The 22644-nt window shown below is 41.0% G+C and overlaps 1 protein-coding gene across 7 annotated transcripts in view; it reads left to right on the top strand.

Annotated features, from left to right (window-relative positions):
- Mtmr3 (myotubularin related protein 3) overlaps positions 1-22644 on the top strand; it is a 118243-nt gene that overhangs the window by 68613 nt on the left and 26986 nt on the right. For all 7 annotated transcript variants that reach the window (XM_032916851.1, XM_032916847.1, XM_032916850.1 and 4 more), the window contains 5 exons: positions 1145-1234; positions 1601-1717; positions 7682-7764; positions 10172-10338; positions 21211-21307. In XM_032916851.1, coding sequence (XP_032772742.1) covers positions 1145-1234; positions 1601-1717; positions 7682-7764; positions 10172-10338; positions 21211-21307 — 554 coding nt within the window. The remainder of the gene's footprint in view (positions 1-1144; positions 1235-1600; positions 1718-7681; positions 7765-10171; positions 10339-21210; positions 21308-22644) is intronic.

The following is a 22644-nucleotide window of genomic DNA, read 5'->3' as shown; positions in this document are numbered from 1 at the left end:
GATCCACCTGTCTTTGCCTCTGACTGCTGAGATTAAAGGTGTGTCCACAACCAAACAACTACTATTTTTTTTTTATCTAAAGTATGTTTTTATTTGCCCATAGTTTTCAATAAGCTGAAAATGTGCTTGCCTGGTATTGGCATGGTACGTACACCAGTGCGAGTGAGCGATGGTCAGACATGAGAGCTGCCCTGCTCCGCTCTGCCCTGCACTGAGTGCTTACCCTTCACTGTCTGCCTGTCATGTCCTCGTTCTCGTACTGCTGAGGGCTCTGTGGGGCCCAGCACAGTCCTCTGGGGGTTCCTTCTGTCCCAAAGCTATGGAGCCAGGTGACCACACATCATAAAGGATACGTCTTAGTTACAGTTCTGTTGCTGGGAAGAGGCACCATGACAAAATCAGCTTATAAAAGACAGCATTTACGTGGGAATTTGCTACAGTTCCAAAGGGTGAGTTCTTCATGATCCTGGTGGGAGCTTAGTGGCAGGTGTCAGGCATGGTGCTGGAATGGTAGTTGAGAGCTTTTGAAACCTCAAAGCCCACTCACCCCCAGTGACACACCTGCTTCTTGTATTTTTTCTTTTTTTCAAAAATGTACGAGTAGCCTCTTGGTTCTCAGAGTCTGGTAATGCCTGACAAGCTTTGCATCAGTGTGTCCTCAGATTAGGGATGCCTCTCTCAGTCAGACTTGTGTTCTTATTACCAATGCTTCAGAAGCTAACTAAAAAAGGAGAAAAGGTTTATTTTGGTTAACAGTATTGGTAGCCACCCCAGCTTTTGAGTGTGTGGTGAGGCAGTATATCAAGGTGGGAATGTGTGATGGAAAAAGACCACTCACATGGTGGAGCCCAGGAAAAAGAGAAGAGGGTCTCCTCACAGAGTTTCTAACTCCCTGGTGACAGTCCTGTGTGCTAGCACCAAGGCCTCTAACATGTAGGCCTTTGGAGAACCCTTGTACAAACCATTGCAGTGCCTCATTATCAAATGAAGCCCTTGGAGAGAGACTTTTTCTTGAAGTTTTCTGCTTGTTTCAGAATGGTCATTGGGTTATTATTATGATTATATAAGTGGAGATGGCAGAAGAATCAAATATGGATGACTAGTAGAAGTTTTTAAATTATTAAACATGGTGGAATTTTTCCAGGATGAAGAGATGCGGCATAGCCTTGAGTGCATCCAGGCTAATCAGATCTTTCCCAGGAAGCAGCTGATTCGGGAGGATGAAAATCTTCAGGTAAATATAGGCCATTTTAAACTGTGTAATATGTGTTTAGCTTTATATAGTAACGATGGAGCAAAACTAGTAGATTGAAGTCATATATAATCACAATCCTTACACTGTACTTACAAAAATGCAACCTGGAAAATGTTCCTTTTTGCAAATTATTTCTTTAAAGTTCATAGTTTGAGATGATCATTTATCTCATCATTCCTTAGAAGTCTATAACTTGGGGACATAAGCCATCCTTTAGATTTTTGCTTTAATTTGTGTGGCAGAGTGTTTTTGTATGTTGGCTTACGGGTTATTCACCAGGCTTATTTTTCAAGACTTGGCTTTTCTGCTCTGGAACTCTGAAAGGTTTCTTCTTGTGTTTTTCAGGTTCCTTTCCTTGAACTCCATGGAGAGAGCACAGAGTATGTGGGCCGTGCTGAGGATGCCATCATTGCCCTCTCTAATTACAGACTTCACATCAAGTTTAAGGAGTCTCTTGTGAATGTAAGTGATACCAGCCATTTTCCCTGTGAGGAAAAGGAAAGGAAAAGGAAAGGTGAGAGTTACACAGGCTTAGGTGTAGGAAAGCATACACTGTGCTCTCCTCTCAGCTAATTTCATGCTCAAGGATATCAGGTCAATAAGAAGCTGTTATGCTTATTTAAAATAATGCGTCCTGTCTGCTGCGGTCTCCATTCTTTTTTTTTTTTTTTTTTTTGGTTCTTTTTTTTCGGAGCTGGGGACCGAACCAGGGCCTTTGCGCTTCCCAGGCAAGCGCTTTTTACCACTGAGCTAAATCCCCAACCCTCCATTCTTAATAGTAGATGGTCTGTACTGGGCACTGCTGTATTACTGAGCTTTAGAAAGGTGTAGAGACTGCACAGGCCTTTCCCTCGCTCCCTCACGAGTTAGCAGTTAGCAGCTGCTTCCCTTGAGATAATCTTTTGGGTCTTAAAAGAAAGGTGCTCTTTGAGCTCACTACAGATTATCATATTGGATAAAGTTACTCTGGTGGCTCTTGAAGCAGATAAGAATAGATGTTACACATTGTTTCTTTGCATATCGGACTGTTACCTAAGGAAAATGGAAGCTTGAAGTTGCCCTCTTTTGGTTGTGAGAGTCCACTCAGTAGAACTGGTTCTTCCAGTTCACCACTATCCTTAGAAGTCGTCATGAATCAACACAGAAAGGCCCACAAAGTCACAGATTTCTTCTGCCAGTGGGAAGTGTTCTTCCTCTTTAACTTGCCAGTCTTGTGGCTTTCTGTATTTGAGTGTCAGTGCAGAGAAGTGTGTTGTGATGTCTGTCAGAGCTTAGGCCTACATTCAGATTATGTTTATTTAGGGGAATCTTTGAAATCTGTTTCTTGCATTCATTTTATTTCACCTTGCTAGAATTTACCTATCTATTCAAGTTGCATTCTTTATGACAAGGTCAATGGCTGTCATTTTTGAGTTGGCATTTAGTATGTATTTGTTTGTTTATCATAGTCACACATTTATGTTTTGAGCCATTTTGACCTGAATTCTTCTACCCACCTACTAGATTTGGGTTATATCTGTATTCTACCCATTACTATACCCCAAAGTCCTCAAGGGAAAAGAAAATGTACTGTGTTGATAGTGTTCTAGTGACCAAAAGCACTTTAGGGAAGGTTTATTTCAGCTGGGTATGGTTGAGCACTTCTCAAATTATGCAGCATGATGTGAGGCTGTGGTCCTTGTCCCTGTCAGCTTTTCTGTTCCCCTTTTACTAGTAAAACTAGCTTTCCTGGACCACTCAGGCAGACCTCATAGTTTTGCACATTTTCCCTTTTCTCTTCCCTGGGGAACTTCTCTTCATCTCTCAGAACTCAGTTCAGGTGGTAGCTTCCTCTGTGACGCTTTGCTCAATCCCCTTCCCTTCCTGGCAGTAACCGTGCTCAGTGGGCTGCTTCTATATCTTAACACGCTTTCACAACATTACTAGACATGTTGTCACTCTCTGTCTTGCCTTTGTATCTTCAGGGTCCAGCATGTCTGTCTCCTGATGCCCTGCAGTTCAGTAAATGGGCAATGAATTGAAGTTAGTATGGATCTGAAATAAGCATTAGATCATTTCTCCTCTTTTGGATTTGAAGTTCATTAAAAAATCGTGTGCTTCTGTGAATAGGCCTATGCCATTCATGATTTCTCTCTTACAATAGCTCTCTGAGTAGGATATAGTCTGGCCTTTCCTCGCAAGTGTAATCGCTATACACAGTGTTTGTGGAAACTGACTACCACACTTACTTTTAATCCGTTTCCTCACAGGAAGCATTTTCTCTAGCATTGTAACTCTAAGTCTTAGAAGAGAGATGTTGTGTTTGCACAGAAAAATGATTGTGCAAAATTATCTTGACATTGTAGGAGCTATGAACATTCCCTATTAAGAGACCCCACAGTTAGTGCAAGGGTTCCTGAAGCCTGAGGTCACTCCAGGAAGAAAAAGGCTGGCTCCTCCTGCAGCAGATACTCCTAGATGGAGACCAGAGGATGATAGGGGTTCACTCTCTCTCTCTGCATCCCTCTACTCTATCTTCAACAGATAAGTATTAACAGCAAAACACAGGAAATCAAGAGACCCTATTAAAGGTTATTTTATCTAACTCATGCACATTTAAGCCCTTAGAACCCAAATATGCTGTCTCTATTGTGGCATGACCCACTTTGCATTGTTTAGTACTTCAGAAAATGACTTGCCATTAAGTTTTAAGTAGCTACCCAGTATCAAATATTCTCTTAGTTTCACAGCACATTGAAAGTTTATAGGTTTGGCTACTATAAGCACTCTTACTTTAATCTACACAATCTCAGTGAGCATCAGACTTACAGTTCGTTCCTAGGGTGACCTAGGGTGCTCTGTGACAGCATTCCTGGTATGTGCAAACTTCTAGTTTTCTATTTTTCCTAAAATATTTCTTTGAAGCTTACAACTAAGTGTTCAGGTAGGATTTATGGACACTTAAAACAGGTTTTGTTGTGTAATTCGACAGACTGATTACAGTCTGCTGCTTCTAAAACCCAGTGAGTGGCTGAGATTCACTGTCTGGAACAAATTGGTCATGAGTGTTGGATATTTATCTTGAAATCATGTCTTCACTGCATGAGTCTCCTCTTTTTTACTGATGCATCGTGTTCTTACAGTAATATTTTGTGGGGGTAAAGATAAAGCCCACAGTTTATACATAAGCAGTAGAATTATGACCTTAAAAAATGTAGACTGGGGGGAGGGTGGGGAGGGGAACACCCATAAGGAAGGGGGGGAGGGAAAGGGAATAACACTCGAAATGTATATAAGAAATACTCAAGTTAATAAAAAAAAAAATGTAGACTGAGGTTATATGCTTGCTGTGGTACTTGCATGGGTGCTTGAATGTGTATGCACAGAAGAATAAATAAAATTTAGAAAAGCATGTAGACTGAGTTTTAAGCAGAAATGACCAGGTTCTATGTTGGGTCTGGGAGGTGTTAAAGACTGAGGATGTTTAGTTCTGATTTTGATACGTGAGGGAAGTTGGGAGAGCTAGAGCAGTGGTATAAACCTTAAGAAAGGAGAGAAACTTGGTTAGATGTATGGGAAGGAAAAGGTGGCGAACTCTTCCTCCTAAAGGAGGTGGAGGGAAGCCTGGGACTGAAGGAGACAAAAGGGAGGCAGGCTCCATTGTTACAGAACTAGGTGTCTCTCATTTTATTTTTGTTTTATTAATGCTACTCTCACATATGACAATCAGTTAATTGAAATTTGATGTTTTGCGGGACTAGGAAGGTGGCTCAGGGATAAGAGAATTTGTTGTGCTAGCGGAGAACTTGAGTTTGGTTCCCATCATCAACACAGTGGCTCACAGCCACCTATAACGCTAGCTCTTTCTGGCCTCTGAGGGTACTGCACACATGGTTTGCAGACATACATGCAGGTAGAATACCGTACACATGAAATAAAAAAAACAAAACCCTATTTTTCCACATTGTGATTTCAGTTGATTTGGATGCAACCTCCTCTTCCTCCTCCTTTTCCTCTTCCTCCCTTCTTCTGTCATCTTCTTCTCCCATGGTGCAGTAGGTAAGAACACAGACTTCCCCTTGCAGACGACCTGAGTTCAGCTCCAGTACCCAACTCATGGGTGGTTCACAACTACCTGTTCTTTCGGCTCTAGAGGATCCAACATCTCTGGCCTCTGAGGGCCTTGTGTTCAAAGCCACATGCTCACATGTAGACACGTGTCATATACACAATTGCAAAGGAAAGGAAAAGCTTTACAGGTCTTTCATTTGCCAAACTGTCAGATGACCCACCATGTGTGAGAGATGGGGGGAAGGTATCGAGCTTGCAGGAACACACAAAAAAAAGAGAGTCTATTTATAGGGAACCTGTAAACTACCTGAGAACTAGTTAGTGTTCTATTTTGTCTTCTTTTTAAAAGTATTATGTTTCTTTATTGTGTGTGTGAATCTTGAACTCAGGTTGCCAGGCTTGGCAGTAAGCACCTGTGCCTGCCTAATCTCTTTCCTCTTGATCTCCATATTCTCTCTTGATGATGTTACCATCACTGAAAATTCTCTCCCTCTCTCTCCTGATTTACAGGCTCTTGAAATAAATTTTAGCTGTGTCAGCTATAGTTTCTCGGGCAGCATCTTGGGGTTAAGGTTTTAAATAAGCAGAAAGCCAAACCTGCTTTTTTTTTTTCTTGGAATATAAGCAAGAATGCATAGTTTTCCTCTTACGCCAGTTCTGTTACAGTTGTGGGAGAGTTTTAATAGATTATATACTTAGAAACAAGCCTTTCACAAGGACTTCCAGGCTTATCTGAATGTTATTGCTGCTCTTTTTCAGTCTGCGCCCCAGTTTCTGTTTCTGCGTTTCAGTCTTCTAGCCCTGGACTTCTTTCTGACCCAGCATTCTTGTTCTGAGGGATCTGCTGATTCTGGCAGCTGCATGGTAGATCAGAGTTGTAACAGGTTAGCTCTGACAGTGGCAGGACTGACTTGGGGCCACCCTGTGCAGCCAACACTTTCGGTTGTTTGCTGTGTCTTGGAGACAATTGCCCCCACCTGGACAAATTTAAACAGATTGTTGGAAGGCTCCTTGCAGCTCCTACAGCCGCATTGACTGGGTTTAATAGTGTTACAAACAAGCCAACCATTTTCCCCAAGGACTCAGTACTCAGGGGTGGATGTAACTCACTTGGTAGCTCTGGGTTTGATGCCAAGTATCACATGAACAAGCCATGCTGGTACTGCACTGTAATGCTGTCACTTAGGCAGGCAAGTGTCTTTTGTCAGATGTCTTTAGTGACATCGAGAGTTTTACAGCCAGCCTGGGATGCATATGAACTCATGTCTCTTTTTTTAAATGAACCAGGTGGTAGTGGCAAACACCTTTAATTCTAGGACTCAGGAGGCAGAGGCAGGAGGATCTCTGAGTCTGAGACCAGCCTGGTCTACAGAATGAGTTTCAGGACAGCCATGGCTAAACAGAGAAACCCCGGCTGGAAAAACAAAAACAAACAAAAAGAATTTATTAATTTATCATGTTGCTTGGAAATTGCTTTTGGAGTTGGAGGTCGAGTCAGATATTTTCAGGAGGAATATCCTTGTGTCATTTACATACTTCCAAAGTGTTTCTTCTGTCTCACTGGCATATCTTATCTTTGTCTACTATTGTTAAGTTGAGCCTGCTGATCCAGTTGGCAGGGAGAGGGACTATTCCAATTCACGAAAGCATTGAGTCCTGCGTGACAAACAAGACTCCTCAGCTTTGGAACATGTTGGATGTAGCCTATTTTAGGTTCTTGCACTGCTGTAAGACTTTGTGATCTCCATGATCTATTCTACTGATCAAAGATCCTGACCAGTGACTACTGGTGTGCCCTCTTTGTTCTATAACCTGTAAGCAATTAGGCCTCTAGAAGACCCCTTTGCTAAGAACTGAGGCATACATATACTCTGCCACCCGGGACAGGGAATATATTCATTCTTGTTTGCACGTAGCCTTGAGTTGCTTTGTTAGTCCCTTCAGCTTTTGTTACTACATATCATAGCATCTTGAATAGTGCTGTGAGAAATGAACTTGTGGGCTTGATACTCAAGGATTTATTTCCTCTTCTCTTCCAGAATCCATGCCTCTTCTTAGTGATCATCATGCTGAGACTTGAACTCATTGATTTAGGGAAAAGAAAACTCTAATCCTCTCTTTAGTAAATCACTACTGATCTAGCTAAATTTGCCATTCTGTTTGCTTCTTTTTATTTATTTTTTTTTTTCTTTTCTTTTCTTTTTGGAGCTGGGGACCGAACCCAGGGCCTTGCACTTGCTGGGCAAGCGCTCTACCACTGAGCTAAATCCCCAACCCCTCTGTTTGCTTCTTTCTCTGTTAATCAATTGGTCTGAATTTATCTCAAAGTCAGTGCCTTTTTGACTAAGAGAACTTTATCCTTTTTAATTTTTGCAGGTTCCATTACAGCTTATAGAAAGCGTTGAATGCCGTGATATATTTCAGCTTCACTTGACATGCAAAGACTGCAAAGTTATCAGGTATGTGGTGTGTTTATGAGGCTGTGAAGTATTAGGGAAAATATTCTTTAAAGAGTTGTTATATAGTTTGTTAGGAAAATATCTTCTGAAGATCAACACTGTTAGGATAATTTCTGAGTAATTAGTAACTGGAATATTTTATTTTTAGTGTATATTGGTATACAAACAGATACATTTTACTTGGAAATAATTTTAAATACATAACACGTATAAAAACTAAAACAGTACAGTAGTGTACTGTTTACCTGTTAACACTTTACACCAATTTACTTGATTATTTGCAGAGCTTGTGTGTGTGTGTGTGTGTGTGTGTGTGTGTGTGTGTGTGTGGTGGGGGGGGAGAAGATTTTTTTTTAAAAAATTAAAAGTTGCTTCATTTGGCTCTTCAGCCTTAACCTCTTTAAGTGTGCTTTCTGCAGTGTGTAGTTCTGTCTGCACTGCTTTAAGTCTTTGGCCAGTCATGCACATGCACCTGCCCAGAAGCTGTCTCAGATCCTGGGATAAAAGACACACACATAAATTGGCTTATTGGGTCTGGCTGGGCTCTTCTGAGCCTTTCGCTAGCGTGCCCTTACCTTCACTCCTTGCTCAGTGCCTCTAACTCTGCCCTCAGCTTCACTGCTCAGTTACCTTCATGACACCCATTGGTCTGCTGCCCAATGGTTTGGGACCATTTTCCCTTTCCGCCGACATTTTGGAAGATCTCCACTGTAGCTCTGAATCTGTCCCGTTTGTCTTTTGTCCTCTTTCTCGATTCTCTCCTCTCTCCTGGCCTGTGGGAACCTGGAAGTCCTGCTTTTTTCTTTCTGCCCAGCTATTGGCCACTGATATCTTTATGATAGATCAAAATCTAATTGGGGGTGAAGACCTTTAGCATCAATAAACAGATTCTCAGTCAAAACATCAAACCACCCCTACAGCTTCCCTAACAATAGAATATTTTCCCACAGTCAGTATGTCATTGTCAATTTCACAGTTTTACTTTATAATACATTTGCTAAATGTACTGTCCTGCTCTAATGATGTCCTGAATAATATAGTTTTCTGTTTTAATAGATTGTTTCTCATCTTATGAGTCTAAAGTTTCCTCAAAATTAAATTGAAATTATGTGTCTGCAACTGGGATACACAAAACACACACACACACTCCTTTTCAAGGTATTGTGTTACATCCAGAGACAATCAATCCAGTTGTCCCTTATTGATGAGTTTTGATTAGTCCAGTCAAAGTGTTATTCAATTTCTGTATAATTTCTACATTTTCTTATAACTAATAAACGATCTGTGGGAAACATTTTGAGAAAATCAGGTGTCTTGTTTCTCATCAAAATTTTTCTAATTTTAACATTCATTCATGATTTTATTAAACCTAATTTTAACTCTGATGGTTGCAAAATGATGTCCAAATATGTTTTTAATTTAGTAGTTCTAGATATGTTCTTGACATTTTCACTTTACTCCTTTGAACTGTTTTGGGATACTAGTGAACACAGTATTACCATGTTGATGACTGCATTCACTGGGACAAAAGAAGGCTTTAGTGATCTCCTGTTAAGGCAGACATTTAACACGCCTCTTTAGCTGCTCATGTTTGTCTTTCTGAAACTCTGTGCAGCCCACGGGGGCCAGAGACTTGCTGCAGTGCTCCTGTTTCAGCTTTCTAAGTACTGGGGTCACAGAAACGAGCCGCCACATACCACACACATTATACTTTTGATGGATAATTGCCAGCCACTCAGATTTAAAAGTTTGCTTAGTTTTTGTTTGTAGCACTGCATCTAAAAATAAAGATAAAAGCAAGCCCTCAAATATCAATTTGTACTAATTATTTTAACCCTTTAATGGTATACACTGAAAATTGCTATTGGTAATAGAAGTGTTTTGTTCTCTGTGTGGTTGTAGCAGAGTGTTTGTGTGTGCTCTGCCTTACTTGGATCTGTTGGTCCTGGTTGCTAAGTAGCCACGTTTTGAAACCGTCTCCCAACTGACTGTGGATAGTATCGTGGTCTGTGTTTTAGGATGGCCTGTTACATCACAGCAAAAGAAAAAGGGCTTTCTGAACACATTTCCTAAGAGAGATAACTATAAAACATGCTAACGAAGTAGAGTGAGCCCTGATCATCAAAGGTGCAAGCCGGTCCTTTACTTTGATAATCACTGTTAATTACTTTTAGAAGAGATTCGTTAGATCAAAATAATAGATTTTCCACGTGTCCAACTTCCTTTCTTTTCCTTTGGCACCACTGGCTAAAATCTGTTTTTATTGTAAGTAGTAGTAAATGACTGTCTCTGACACTTTCTTCACTCATCTTCATTATGAATAGATACTCTTGAAATGATGGCTTTTCTTAGACTTGATTATCGACTGTCACCTGATGACATTTATACCTGTTTTTGCTTTGCAAAGGTGTCAGTTCCCAACCTTTGAGCAGTGTCAAGATTGGCTTAAGAGATTAAACAATGCAATCCGACCACCTGGAAAAATAGAAGATCTCTTCTCATTTGCATACCATGCTTGGTGCATGGAGGTCTACGCCAGTGAAAAAGAGCAGCATGGAGACCTGTGCAGACCAGGTAGGCCAGACTGCTTAGGAAGCTGTGCTTGGAGACCTTTATCATGGAGTCACACTTGGCAATCTCGGTCATCTAGCTTTCTTCTGTTACTCTAAGTTTAGTAAGGCATATTTCCTGCTTTTAAGGGGGAGGGGGAAAACTGTGTTTGATATATTAGCTTCCTAGTCCTAAAATGACTATAAGAAAGGTTGTGGGGATTATAGAGCCCTAGTGGAAGGAAGCTGTACATTTTGTGTATGTGTTAAATAGCATTTAATAGGCTTTGAATGAGATTAGCCTTGGACATTTATGTGAAAATACTTAATTTCTCACTTTATTCTCTTACATTTTCCTTGGTCTTTTACTAAAACAACATCTGTATGTGTGTGTGTGTGGTGAGCGGGCAAGTGAGACAGAAAATATTTGTGTGTGTGTGTGTGTGTGTGTGTGTGTGTGTGTGTGTGTGTGATATGCTAGGGACTGAACACTAGATTTTGTGTATACTAAGGCAATTATTTGTAGTGTCAACTTTGTGTGTGTGTGTGTGTGTGTGTGTGTGTGTGTGTGTGTGTGTGTGTGTGTGTGTACTACATACATATATGGAGGTGAGTGATGTTGGGTGTCTTCCTCAGTGGCTGGCTACCTTATTTTTTAAGACAGGTTAGAGCTCACCAGTTTTCACTGGCCACCAAGCTCCAGCAGTTTCTGTCTTTGCCTTCCCAGGAGGATTATAGGCGTGGGCCCTGGTGCTCTGCTTTTTACATGGTTATTAGGGATCCAAATGTAGGTGCTTGTGCTTGCTCAACAAGCACTGTACTGAGTCATCTTCCTTGCCCCTGTCACTGTGTTTTAACGAATTTCAACTAATATAAATGGCTCATGCTGGGTGTGGTGATGCACACCTTTAATCCCAGCACTCAGGAGATAGGCAACAGATCTCTGTGAGTTCAAGGCTAGCCTGGTCTCATTGTAAGTTCTAGACTGACTAGCCTTACATAGTAAGATCCTGTCTCTAATCAAAACAAACGAAAAATGTGGCTCTTTAAATTTTTTTATTGTAATGTTACAGATAACAAAGGGTACAAATCTACATTTGCTAAGTTTTAAATTAACCATTGTATATTATTTCAATTTTTTCTGTCATCTTATAGAATAATAAGCATAGAGAAGTGAATCCTGTTGCATCTTCTTGTTTATGACACTAATTTTAAGAGGTACCCATTCTCTGACTTGAGTTGCCTGCTTGCCTCTGTTTTGTTCTTTCACGACAAAAAAAAAAAAAAAAAAAGTAGGGTTTCTCTGTGTATCTGAACTGGCTGGTTTTGTGTATCAGCTTGACACAAGCTGGAGTTATCACAGAGAAAGGAGCCTCCCTTGAGGAAATGCCTCCATGAGACCCAGCTGTAAGGCATTTTCTCAACTAGTGATCAGGGGGGAAGGGCCCCTTATGGGTTGTACCATCCCTGGGCTGGTGGTCCTGGATTCTCTTAGGGAGCAAGTTGAGCAAGGCGGCGAAAGCAAGCCAGTAACATCTCTCCATGGCCTCTGCATTAGCTCCTGCTTCCTGCCCTATATGAATTCCAGTCCTGACTTCCTTTGGTGAGAAACAGCAGTGTGAATGTGTAAGCTGAATAAACCCTTTCCTCCCCAACTTGCTTCTTGGTCATGATGTTTGTGCAGGAGTAGAAACCCTGACTAAGACAGTATCCTTGGCTGTCCTAGAACTCACTCTATAGACCAGGCTGGCCTTGAACTCACAGAGATCTGCCTGCCTCTGCTTCCAAGTGCTGGGATTAAAGGTATTTGCCACCAACACCCAGCTTTCACAACAAACTTTTAAAAAGAGAACTTCTCTGTTCCCTTGGTAATTTTAGCTGCCACTCAGGTTGGGCCTTCAGGCGCTTTCCTCCCTGATGATGTATACCAACCAAACGGCTCTCCAGTGTCCTCTGTCTTTCTACAGCCTGGGAGACATGGGGGATGGGGTGTGGGGTGGGGGGGTCATGTAGTGGGTAAAGTCTTGATTTTAGAAATCAAAAGTCTGAAATCAAGCCCATACTGTTTAATTGAAAATAATACTTAAACTTTGTGACCTTCAGTTTCCTTTGCTTGTCAAACTGGAACATTTCATATTCTTCCTCTCCAAATTAACAAGGGTATCTTGAAGATCAAGTGTGTTAATGCCAGGGTTCAGTTCAGTACATATTCTTGTGCCTCCTATACACGCGGCTCATGAGCTCACGCAGCTGCAGTGTCACCCTCAGTGGTGGTCGGAGATTCTCAGGGATGCGCATGTGGATCACACTAATGCTTACTGCTGTCACGGAGAGGGACTGTCACTGACGTTACTTGGAGAAAGAGACGGAGGATAGGAGGGACGGAGGGACGGGGGTGGGGGGAGTGAGGGAGAGAAAGAGAGAGAATGAGAGACTATGTGTAGGTTTTTTTTCCTTTTACATAGGTATACTATGTATACAAAGATAAAAATGTCTGCCATTTTTCATTCCAGCTCTCATGGTTCTAATGCCTTCTCAACATGTTGAATGTTGGTAGTCACAGCTTATTACAACAGGAGCATAGTGTAGCCCAGAACATGAGAGCATAGCATAGGCGCTGAGGTATAGACTTTGGTTTAGTCTTTCAGCTATACATAGAGCCTTTGATGGCTTCTCTCCTGTTCAGCACTGACTGTGTCAGCAGACAGGGACATGGGATGGCTCTGTAACTCTTGTCCTGCTGTTCATGTAAATTTTAGTGTTGAGCTGTTAAGCCTGTCATAGTGGAACCAGTCATTTTGCATCCACTTCTGGAGGACTTCCTCACCCTAGGAAGAGGTCTCAGCATTGCTGTGGATTCACTTGTGAACCTTGAACGTCTTTGTTAACTGTTCTTAAGTATCTGCCTCCTCTCAAATTCAGACAGGCAGTAGACTCAGGACTGCAGCCTTGGCCCAAATATCCTCCGCTTCTAGAGTACTTACATTCTCAGTGCTGTGACAGAATTCCTGCTCAAGTAGCCTAACAATGGAGAGGTTCATTCTGGCTCTCAGTTCATGACAGACCACCATGGTGAGGAAATTGTGGTGTCTTAGTCACTATCCTGTTGCTGTGAAGAGACAGCATGACCAAGGCAGTTCTTATAAGAGAAAGCATTTAACTGAGGTGCTGGTCTGCAGTCTCTGAGGTTAGTGCATCATTATGGTGGGGAGCATGGGCACAGCCAGGCATGGTGCTACTAGATAAGTGACTGACAGCTACATTTTTACCCACACAGGTGTACATGTGTGCTTGAGCTCGTGTGCTCCCCCCCCCATTTCTAAGATTAAAAGAATTACTTTATGTGTATGAATGTTTTGCTTGCATTTCTGTATATGGACCATGCATGTGCAGTACCCATGGAGGTCAAACAGTTTTCCCACATAAGTTTTTTTTCCCTGAGTCTGACTTGTTTTGCTTAACAAGAATGATGCCTACCTCTGTTTTCCTATATGTTGTTGCAATAATAGTTTCTCTAATCTTGATTAAAATTGCCTTGCAGTGGGTGAGGTAGCTCAGTTGGTAAAAGCATTTGCTCTGCCAGCCTGATGCCCTGAGTTCGATCAATAGGGCCTACGTGGTGGCGGGGAGAGCTGACTCCTGCAATTGTCCTCTGACTTCCACATTGAAGCAAGCATCATCCCTCTCAAACATATACAGATACATATAAAATTTTTCTAATAAAAAAATTTCATTGTGTGTGTACATTTTCTTTTATTGATTAATCTGTTATTAGACATGTATTCTTGTTCTAGTTTCTTAGCTGTTAAGGGTCCTGTGAGTAAATATGGTAGGTAGTTTTTGAAAGTGAATGTGCATGTTTGGTGCTGTGCTGTGTACTCCAAGCTAGCTGGCTCCTAAGCTTCTGGGTGGTTTCTCCTATCTCCATCTCTCCTGTGCTTTCTGGGATTACTGATGTGTGTAACTGTGTTTGGCTTTTTACCTGGGTTCCTGGAATCTGAACTCAGCTTATTAGGTTTGCATGGCAAACACTTTTACAACCATTGAACCATCTCTCCAGCCTTTAAATATGTTCTTTATTTTTTGAGAAATATGTATTGGACCAGTGAGATGGCTAAGTAGGTAAAGGTGCATGTCACCAAGGCTGTTAACTTGGGTTCTGTCCCCAGGACCAGAGAACAAACTCCTGAAAGTCGTCCTTTGACTTCTGCACATGTATTGTAGTATGTACCCCCAGCACCATCAATAAATGTAATATTTAAAAAATTAAGATCATTTGTTTTTATGTATGTTTGTATTGACTATAGATAATATGGATGTCAGTAAGTATGTATGAGAGAGAGTGTGTGTGTGTGTGTCTGTGTCTTTTTATATTTTATTTGTTTAGGACAGGGTTTCTCCGTAGATGTGGCTGTCCTTGAACTCATTCTATAGACTAGGCTGGCCTCAAATTTCTCTGCCTCTGGAATGTTGGGATTAAAGGTGTGTACTACCACTGCCCAGAGAGTAAGTGTTTTTTATTTTTTATGTAAATACAGCTATGAATGTTACTCTTAAGACATTCGGTAGATATATCCCAAATGTTCTGATAAATTGCATTTTTATTTTTATTTGATTCTAGAAATTTTACAATTTCCTCCCTAGTTTCTTTAGTGAGTCATTTAGTTCTTAAATATTTATACAGTTTCTGTAGCTTCTCCTGTTATTAATTTCTAGTGTTATTCCATGTGACCTGAGAAGATACTAGAATTTATATCCGTTATTAGGCTGTTGTTAAGATGTGCTTTATGTCTTAGAATGTGGTCTGTCTCAGAGGTAGTTCCAGCGATTACTGGAAGAATGTATATTCTGTATATTTTTGCAGAAGTCTGCTATATTCATTTGGTCTTAACTCTGAAGTTGCTTTGTGGATTTTTATTTGGATGGTATGTCTAAAGGTGAGAGTTGAATATTGAAGTTACCCACAGTTATTGTATCAGGAACTGTGTGGCCCTTTGTGTTCGTTAACATTTGCTTTATAAAATTGGAAGCCCCAACATTTGGTGCATATGTACTTATGTTAGATCTTTTTGGTAAATTGTTCTTTGTTAATATATTGACTTCCTTTGTCTCTTCTAGCTATTTTGATTTGAAATCTGCTTTATCAGAATGAGAATAGCAGTAAATATTGTCCCCTGTTTGGGGCTTCCAGTTTTTGTTTTGTTTTGTTTTTTCATTTATAGGCTTCTATCCTCTGACCTTTTTTTTTTTCTCTCTCTCTCTCTTCTTTTATCCTTTGACTCCTAATTTGTGGGCTTGCCAATGAAATGATTTTCTTGCTGACCACAGATAGTCCAGTCTTGCCAGCTAGTCCAGGCAGCTGGGCCAGGCAGCTGGTCCTGCATCTTTGTATTAGTACATTGAAGTTTTACACTTAGTCATTACTAAGAGGTGTTTATTGATTGCTGTAGTTTTTCTGGTTGCATGGTTCCTATGCTCCTCTCCTGTTAATTTTAAGGGTTTGCTGTTTTACTATGTTGGACATGTTAAATTCCTCTCTAGTTCTCCAGTGTTCATCTAAACTCATGAACTTTATTCTGTCCTATGTACTTGGGATTGAAACTGTCCTTTTTCCTCCTGTGAAGTGTCTTTTTAACTACCTTTTGCAGTATTGGCTGGATAGCCAGAAACTGCTTTAGTTCATGCTTGTTTGGAAATGATTTACATGTCTTAGTTTTCAAAGGTAGCTGTGCTGGCTGTAACAGTCGTAGTTGGCAGTTATTTCCGTTAAGGGCTTGAACTAAGTCATAGAGTGCTTACCTGTTTTTAGGGTTACTGATAAGGGATCTCAGGATATTCTGATGTGTTTGTCATTGCTAGGTGTTTTTCTTAACAGTTTATAACATTTTTTGTTTTATGTTTTTGACACTTGACTCTTAATATGTATTAGAAAAGTTCTCTGGTGGTGTCTGTTTGAGATTTTGAATATCTCTCATATTTGAATGTCCTTCCTCTAGATTTTGGAATTTTTGTTACTATTTCATTGAACATATTTTGTACCTTTAGTATTGATTGATTGACTGCATATGTTTATGAGTAAGTATAATGCATTCAGGTGCCTTTTTGAGGTAGTGTCTTCCCGTGAACATGGACCTCATGGTGTTCAGTTAGACTGAGAGCCAGTGAACTGCAGCAATCCTGTCTCTGTGCCTCTTGGTGTTCAGGTCCCAGAAGCACCACATATGCTGGGATCTGAACTCTAGTCCTCATGCTTGAGCAGCAAGCACCTTTAACTGCTGAGCCAATACTCCAACCAGCCTTTAGCTTTTCATCGCTGCTTCTTCTGTCATGTAGATCTTAGGTTTGGTCGTGTCTCTGTTTATCAGTGTTATAGTTATATTTGTTTTTGAGATAGGGTGTCACTATATAGTCCTGGCTGTCTTGAAACTTCCTATGTAAATTAGGCTGACTTTGAACTTCGAGATCCATCTGCTTCTGCCTCTTGAGTACTAGAATTAATGTGTGTAGCGCCATACCTGGTTATTTTTATTTATGCTTTTATCTGGTCTTTACTTGACCGTGGCCTTGGTTCCTGAGATTCCTCTGCATGGTTGGACTGTGATAATGCTTTCCACTGTTTTTATTTTTTGAATCTGACTCACTAAGTTCTTCATTTCCAACTTTTTTTCTAAAATAACAATCTTCTTGCTGAATTTTTCTTCCATGTTCTATCTATCATCTGTGCTGCTGATTTTTTTTCGTCCACTTTGCTGACTTTGTGCTCCTGCTGATATCCTCTTTAACTCTTGAATTTAGTTCATCTTGAGGAGTTAAAATATTCTGTCTCTTCATGTTTCTTCTGTTCCTACTTTGTGATTGGAAATCAGGTGGTTTGGGTGTCCCTTCTGGTTGTATTTGTAGGTATTCTTATTGAAAAGCTTAATCTTGGAGCCTTACTCCCACTGAGAGAGAAGAAAATGTCAGTGTCAAACCACACAAGATTAAGAAATCCACTTGAACCTGATGAAGCTCACTCCTACATTAATCGTGACTTGCTATACAGAATATGGCAAAACTCATGTGCTGTGCTGTGAGGTTGTAACTACTCAGGGTAACCAGTGACACCAAATGGATGAGATGCCAGAGGCAGGGAAAGGCTGAATAGAGAGGAAAAGACAAGTCGGTAAACTGTGGAGGGTAGGGGAGAAAATAGGGGATTTAGGAAAAAAATAAAAGTAGCAGTAAAACAAAAAAGATATCCTATTTGTGAGAACGTGTTTTAGAGATTAGATGAGTGAGGGGGATGGAGAGATGGTTCAGGGGTTTAAAGCACTTGTCATTCTTGCAGAAGGTTCAGGTTCAAAGTCCTCTAACTCTAATCCCAGGGAATCTCACTCCTTCTACTGTCTTCTGAGGGCACCAAGCAAAAGAGTGGTGTGTAGGCTTAGATTTTTCAAAACCTGCTTTAGTAAGTATACTTAAAGGCTTTAACCTCCCTTCTAGCCCACTGCCCACCAGAGGTAATGGAAAAGAAAGGTTAATAGGGCAAAGGAGGGTGTAGACCTGTTTAACAATAGTTCTTTGGTGCGAATCCGACCTGCGATGTCAGGATATCAGCAGTTCAGTTCACTAGAATCAGCAGAGGCAGCTCAGTCCACTCGCAAACACCACTCGTGAGTCAGCAGCAGCAGGTTGATCCAGAAGAAACTGCAAAACTCTGCCAGTCAGACCAAGTCTACCAGAACACCACCAGAACTTCTTTGGTGTGTTTCTCTCTCTCTATGAAGTCAAACAAACAATGACCAGCTAAGAGTTGCAAGGTGAACTAATGCCACACAGCATAGTCAGAGAAGACCAGTACCAGCAAAGCCCAACAAAGGTCAGCAAAGAGTGGCAAGGAGAACCAATGCCACACAGTGCTGTCCACTGTTTGTTGGATGTTTGTCCCTTTCCAAACATCACACATTCTCTCAACTGTCTGTCCTCTCTAGCAAAGCATCACATGCCCTTTTTCCAGGCAGCTCCAGAAAACACCATTGTCTGTTCTCAGCAAAACATCTCCCACATGCCTGCTTCTGCGGGAACATGCTTTTATAAGACAGCTTCCAGAAAAACATCACATGACACAATCGAGTCTCCAAAGAAATCAGAAATTTCTACCTTAGAGGTGCACATGCTTACTTGCAGGCTAAACACCACATATAGAAAATAAAACATAAATCTAAAAACATAAATAAATAAAACATGCAAATCTAAAAAAATTTAATTAAATGTAAAAACATGGGCCAGTGAGATGTTTCAGCAGGTATAAGTGCTTGCTGCTTATAATCTGAATTGGATCTCTAGAACTCAAGACAGAAGAGAACTGATCCTACAAGTTGTTTCTGACTCACGTGTGTACCATGAACCTGCATTATACATAAGATAACAATGAATAAATACATAAATAAAGATAAAAGCATGAGGTGTTTGTTTTTTAAATTAAAAGCTAGTAGGGCATGGGGAGTATGTTTGTAATTCTAGTAGTGGGGAGGTAGAGACAAGAGGATCAGCCTTCAAACCAACTTAGGCTGTGTTTGACACCCTGTCTCCAAAAACCATTAAAATAAAGTCAAAATACTATTAAAAATAGTATAGGGAGAAAAAGTGAGAAATATAAGAGGAAAAATAAGAGAGGAAAGGAAACACTATGCTAGATTAACTTATGAAGAATTCAGAATTAAAGACAGACATTGGAGCTTCAGTGATAGCTAAGCAGGTAAGAGCACTAGCTACTCTCTCTGAAGACCATGGTTCAATTCCCAGCACCTACATGGCAGCTCACAACTATCTGTGACTCCTGTTTTAGGGGATTCTATGCCTTCTTCTGGACTATGGACACACACACACACACACACACACACACGTTATGGGTACTTTGTTTTCATATACCTCTGCACACCAGAAGAGGGCATTGGATCCCATTATTATAGTCAGCTGTGAGCCACCATGTGGGTGCTCTGAATTGAACTCAAGACCTCTGGAAGAAAAACCAGTGCTGTTAACTTCTAAGCCATCTCTTCCCCCTCCTTGGGATATTTTCTTTTAACAAACTTGAAAGTTGCCACAGTTTTACAGCTTTGTCTTTTATGTTAAAGTCTCCCTGTTTATTTTTCCTAAGGGCCAATAAATACTCCTTACACTTTGTAGACAGATGGCACCTCTGTTCAGATTGCTTTTTATCTTATTTGGGAGTCTGCTATGTTGCTTCTAAAACTTTTCAAATGGACCAGATTTAACTGTTATTTCTTCTTGCCTGTCTGAACATCATCTTTTCTGAGCTCTTCCTCCGGAAGATACTCAATATCATGTGATACTTAGCTTAAACTCAAGAGAAGTTGTTTAAATGGAACATAGTTTTATAGGATTGGCTTTCATCCAAGCAGTCCGGTGTTTTTCTGTTCTGAAGCTCATCTCCCAGGGAGAACACAAGTTTATCCCCTCTCTAGAGTAGTCCGCTGTGTGCTTTTGTTTGTAAGCCCCACCCTCATTTGTTTTATAGCTTCCAAGACTGGTTGTACACATCAGGGATCTGCTCAGTGGTTTTGTTTAGTAAGTTACTGCTCTAGACCCATATACTTCCTAAGAAGGAAAGCACTTTAGATTTTGGTCTGGATCTACCTTTGATACGGTCTTAAGGGATAAAGGGCCATATTTAAGAGAGATGTGACCACGTTATAGGTATGTGAGAAGGTGTATTCTTACAGATCTATAGGGTCTCCCCCCGGAGCTGGGGACCGAACCCAGGGCCTTGCGCTTGCTAGGCAAGCGCTCTACCACTGAGCTAAATCCCCAACCCCTCTAGGATCTTTTTTTTTTTTTTTTTTTTTTTCGGAGCTGGGGACCAACCCAGGGCCTTGGCGCTTCCTAGGTAAGCGCTCTACCACTGAGCTAAATCCCCAGCCCCTAGGATCTTTTAATAATGGGTGTTTCCTGGGATTTCTGATCACTGGCAGTGGCCACTTGCCTGATTGCTTGCAGTCTCTGAAAACCTGAAGGCATTTCCTAATCTATTTACAGTTTGACCTGAGCTGAGTTGATACAGTTATCTCACTTGGTATGGAGTACCCATGTATTCCACTGAGAAACTAGGGACTAAGTAGCCCTTGTTGAAATTGGAACTGCAGTGTTAAAATATATACATTGTCTTAGCTTTCTAAAGGTCAGAAACCTCCGGGTTCTGAAATGTGATCCAGAAGGTTTCAGATAAAGAATTTTACATCTGTGTTACCAATCTTGGTGATTTAAGATGGATTTTATTTTCATGTCTACTGTCATTCTGAATGTAGAAGTGAAGTAGTAGTTTGTGTGTTTACAAGAAAGAACATGGGTTTCCAGGCCAGACGTGTGTCACACTAATCTCCCAGACTGCGCTCTCAAGAGATGAGTGCAGCGAATGAGCAGAGCAGTGTTCATGGAGTTTAATACTCCCCACCCCTCAAGATGGGGTCTCACTATAGCTCTAGATGGCTTAACCTCACTCTGTAGACCAGGCTGCTCTCAAACTCACAGAGATGCACCCGCCTCTGTCTCCTGAGTGCGGGATTAAAGGCATCCAGTGGCTAAAATGACATAATTCTTGGTCTGTTATTCCTCTTTTCTTTCTGTAGTCTTTTTTTTTTTTTTTTTTTTTTTTGGGGCTGGGGACCCAACCCCGGGCCTTGGTCTTGTGTGGCAAGCGCCCTCCCCCTGGCCTAAACCCCCAACCCCCTTTCTGTAGTCTCAACCTGCCCAGTTTTTTACTAAAGCTAAATATATGTTATCAATTTATATATTCCTGCCTTTAAAACAATTGAAATAGAAGAGCAAAGGTAGTGGTGGTTTTGTTTTCATTTTGCAAAGTGGTGTTTATTTCTTTGTTTCTGCTGTCTGTCTCTAGGGGAACATGTAACGTCAAGGTTTAAGAATGAAGTGGAGCGGATGGGTTTTGATATGAACAATGCCTGGAGGATTTCCAACATCAATGAGAAATACAAGTGAGTTACATGGGCATCTGTAGGCTGTGTTTCACAGCCAGTACCTTTTCCAGAAGCCCCAGTCCTCAAGTGCAGGACATTAAATTCAGGTACCTTAAAATAGAATTGTGTTTATTAACTCTAAATTTGTGCTCTTCAGAGTCCTTGTTGAACTTTTTGTTCAATATTTCTGGAGTGGAAAATGATTCTTGCTTACAAAATTCTTGAAACCTTTCTTTTAACCTCTGCAGGCCTCCTTTCTTCCTGCCGCATGCATGTCTAGATGATACTGTGCTTACTGGGCAGTCGTGTGTATTCATCAGCACTCTGGCATTATGGAGTCACTGCACTTAAAAGCAAGGACAAACAGTGCTTGCTTTTGTCTGTGTTTGTGCCCTCGTGCGTCCACACACCTGAGCAGGTGTAGGCAGAGGCCAGCAGCTGTGAACTTTTGAGTCTTACTTTATCACTTGTCACCTTGGTTTTGAGCCAGGGTCTCTCACTGAACCCGAGGCTTGCCAGGGCAGTAAGACTAGCTAACCAGCAGTCTCTAAAGAACCTCCTGTCTCGGCCCCCAGTGCTGGGACTGTAGGCTTACCCTACCACAGCAAGCCTTTTACATGGGCACTGGCCATCTGAGCATGAACAGTCATGCTAGCATAGCACAAGCACTTTTCCTATTGACTGATATCCCAATCCCTCATTGCTGATCTTCATGACAAATTTCCTCAGCTGTGATCATTTAACCACTAAATGCTAAATAACTCTTATTAAATCATTCATTACCTGTTTCCTTAAGACTTAAAACATGTAAGTGCTTTGGTGAGAGAAGGATGCTAAACACTGGGACTTTGTCAATCTTAGTTTCTGTGAAACAACACAGTCCAGGAGAGAATATATTCTACTCATATGTTTCCTTGTATTGCTGATCATCCTTTTCAGTTACCTCAAATTGTAATACCCATTCTCTTGGTCTGTTTGTGGTTAGCCAGTTTTCACTGGAAAATCCACTACTCATTGCAACTCTTCACATGGGGCCTAGCCAAGAAGTTGAGAACCTGGAGGTTACAAAGACACGAGAGCTTCACATGGAGCTTCTCAGAGGCGGGTTGGAGGACAGATTAGCCATAGAAAATCTAAGTTTCACTTTGCTGTGTGGAACTTTCTTTTCTTACACTGGAACTGCTTACCAACAGTGAGAAAAGCAAACTTCTGAATAGAATAGGTGTGGTGTCTGCTGGACAGTGAGCATAAAAATCACCAGTTCATGTGAACAAGTCAGCCTCCAGGACTGTGAAACATTTATTCTACTGCTAATGAATAAGAGGCAGATCTAGTCTGGAACATAAAACGAAATA

The sequence above is a fragment of the Rattus rattus genome, chromosome 11, assembly GCF_011064425.1.
Source record: "Rattus rattus isolate New Zealand chromosome 11, Rrattus_CSIRO_v1, whole genome shotgun sequence".
NCBI lineage: Eukaryota > Metazoa > Chordata > Mammalia > Rodentia > Muridae > Rattus > Rattus rattus.
This window is presented reverse-complemented; position numbering and strand designations above follow the sequence as displayed.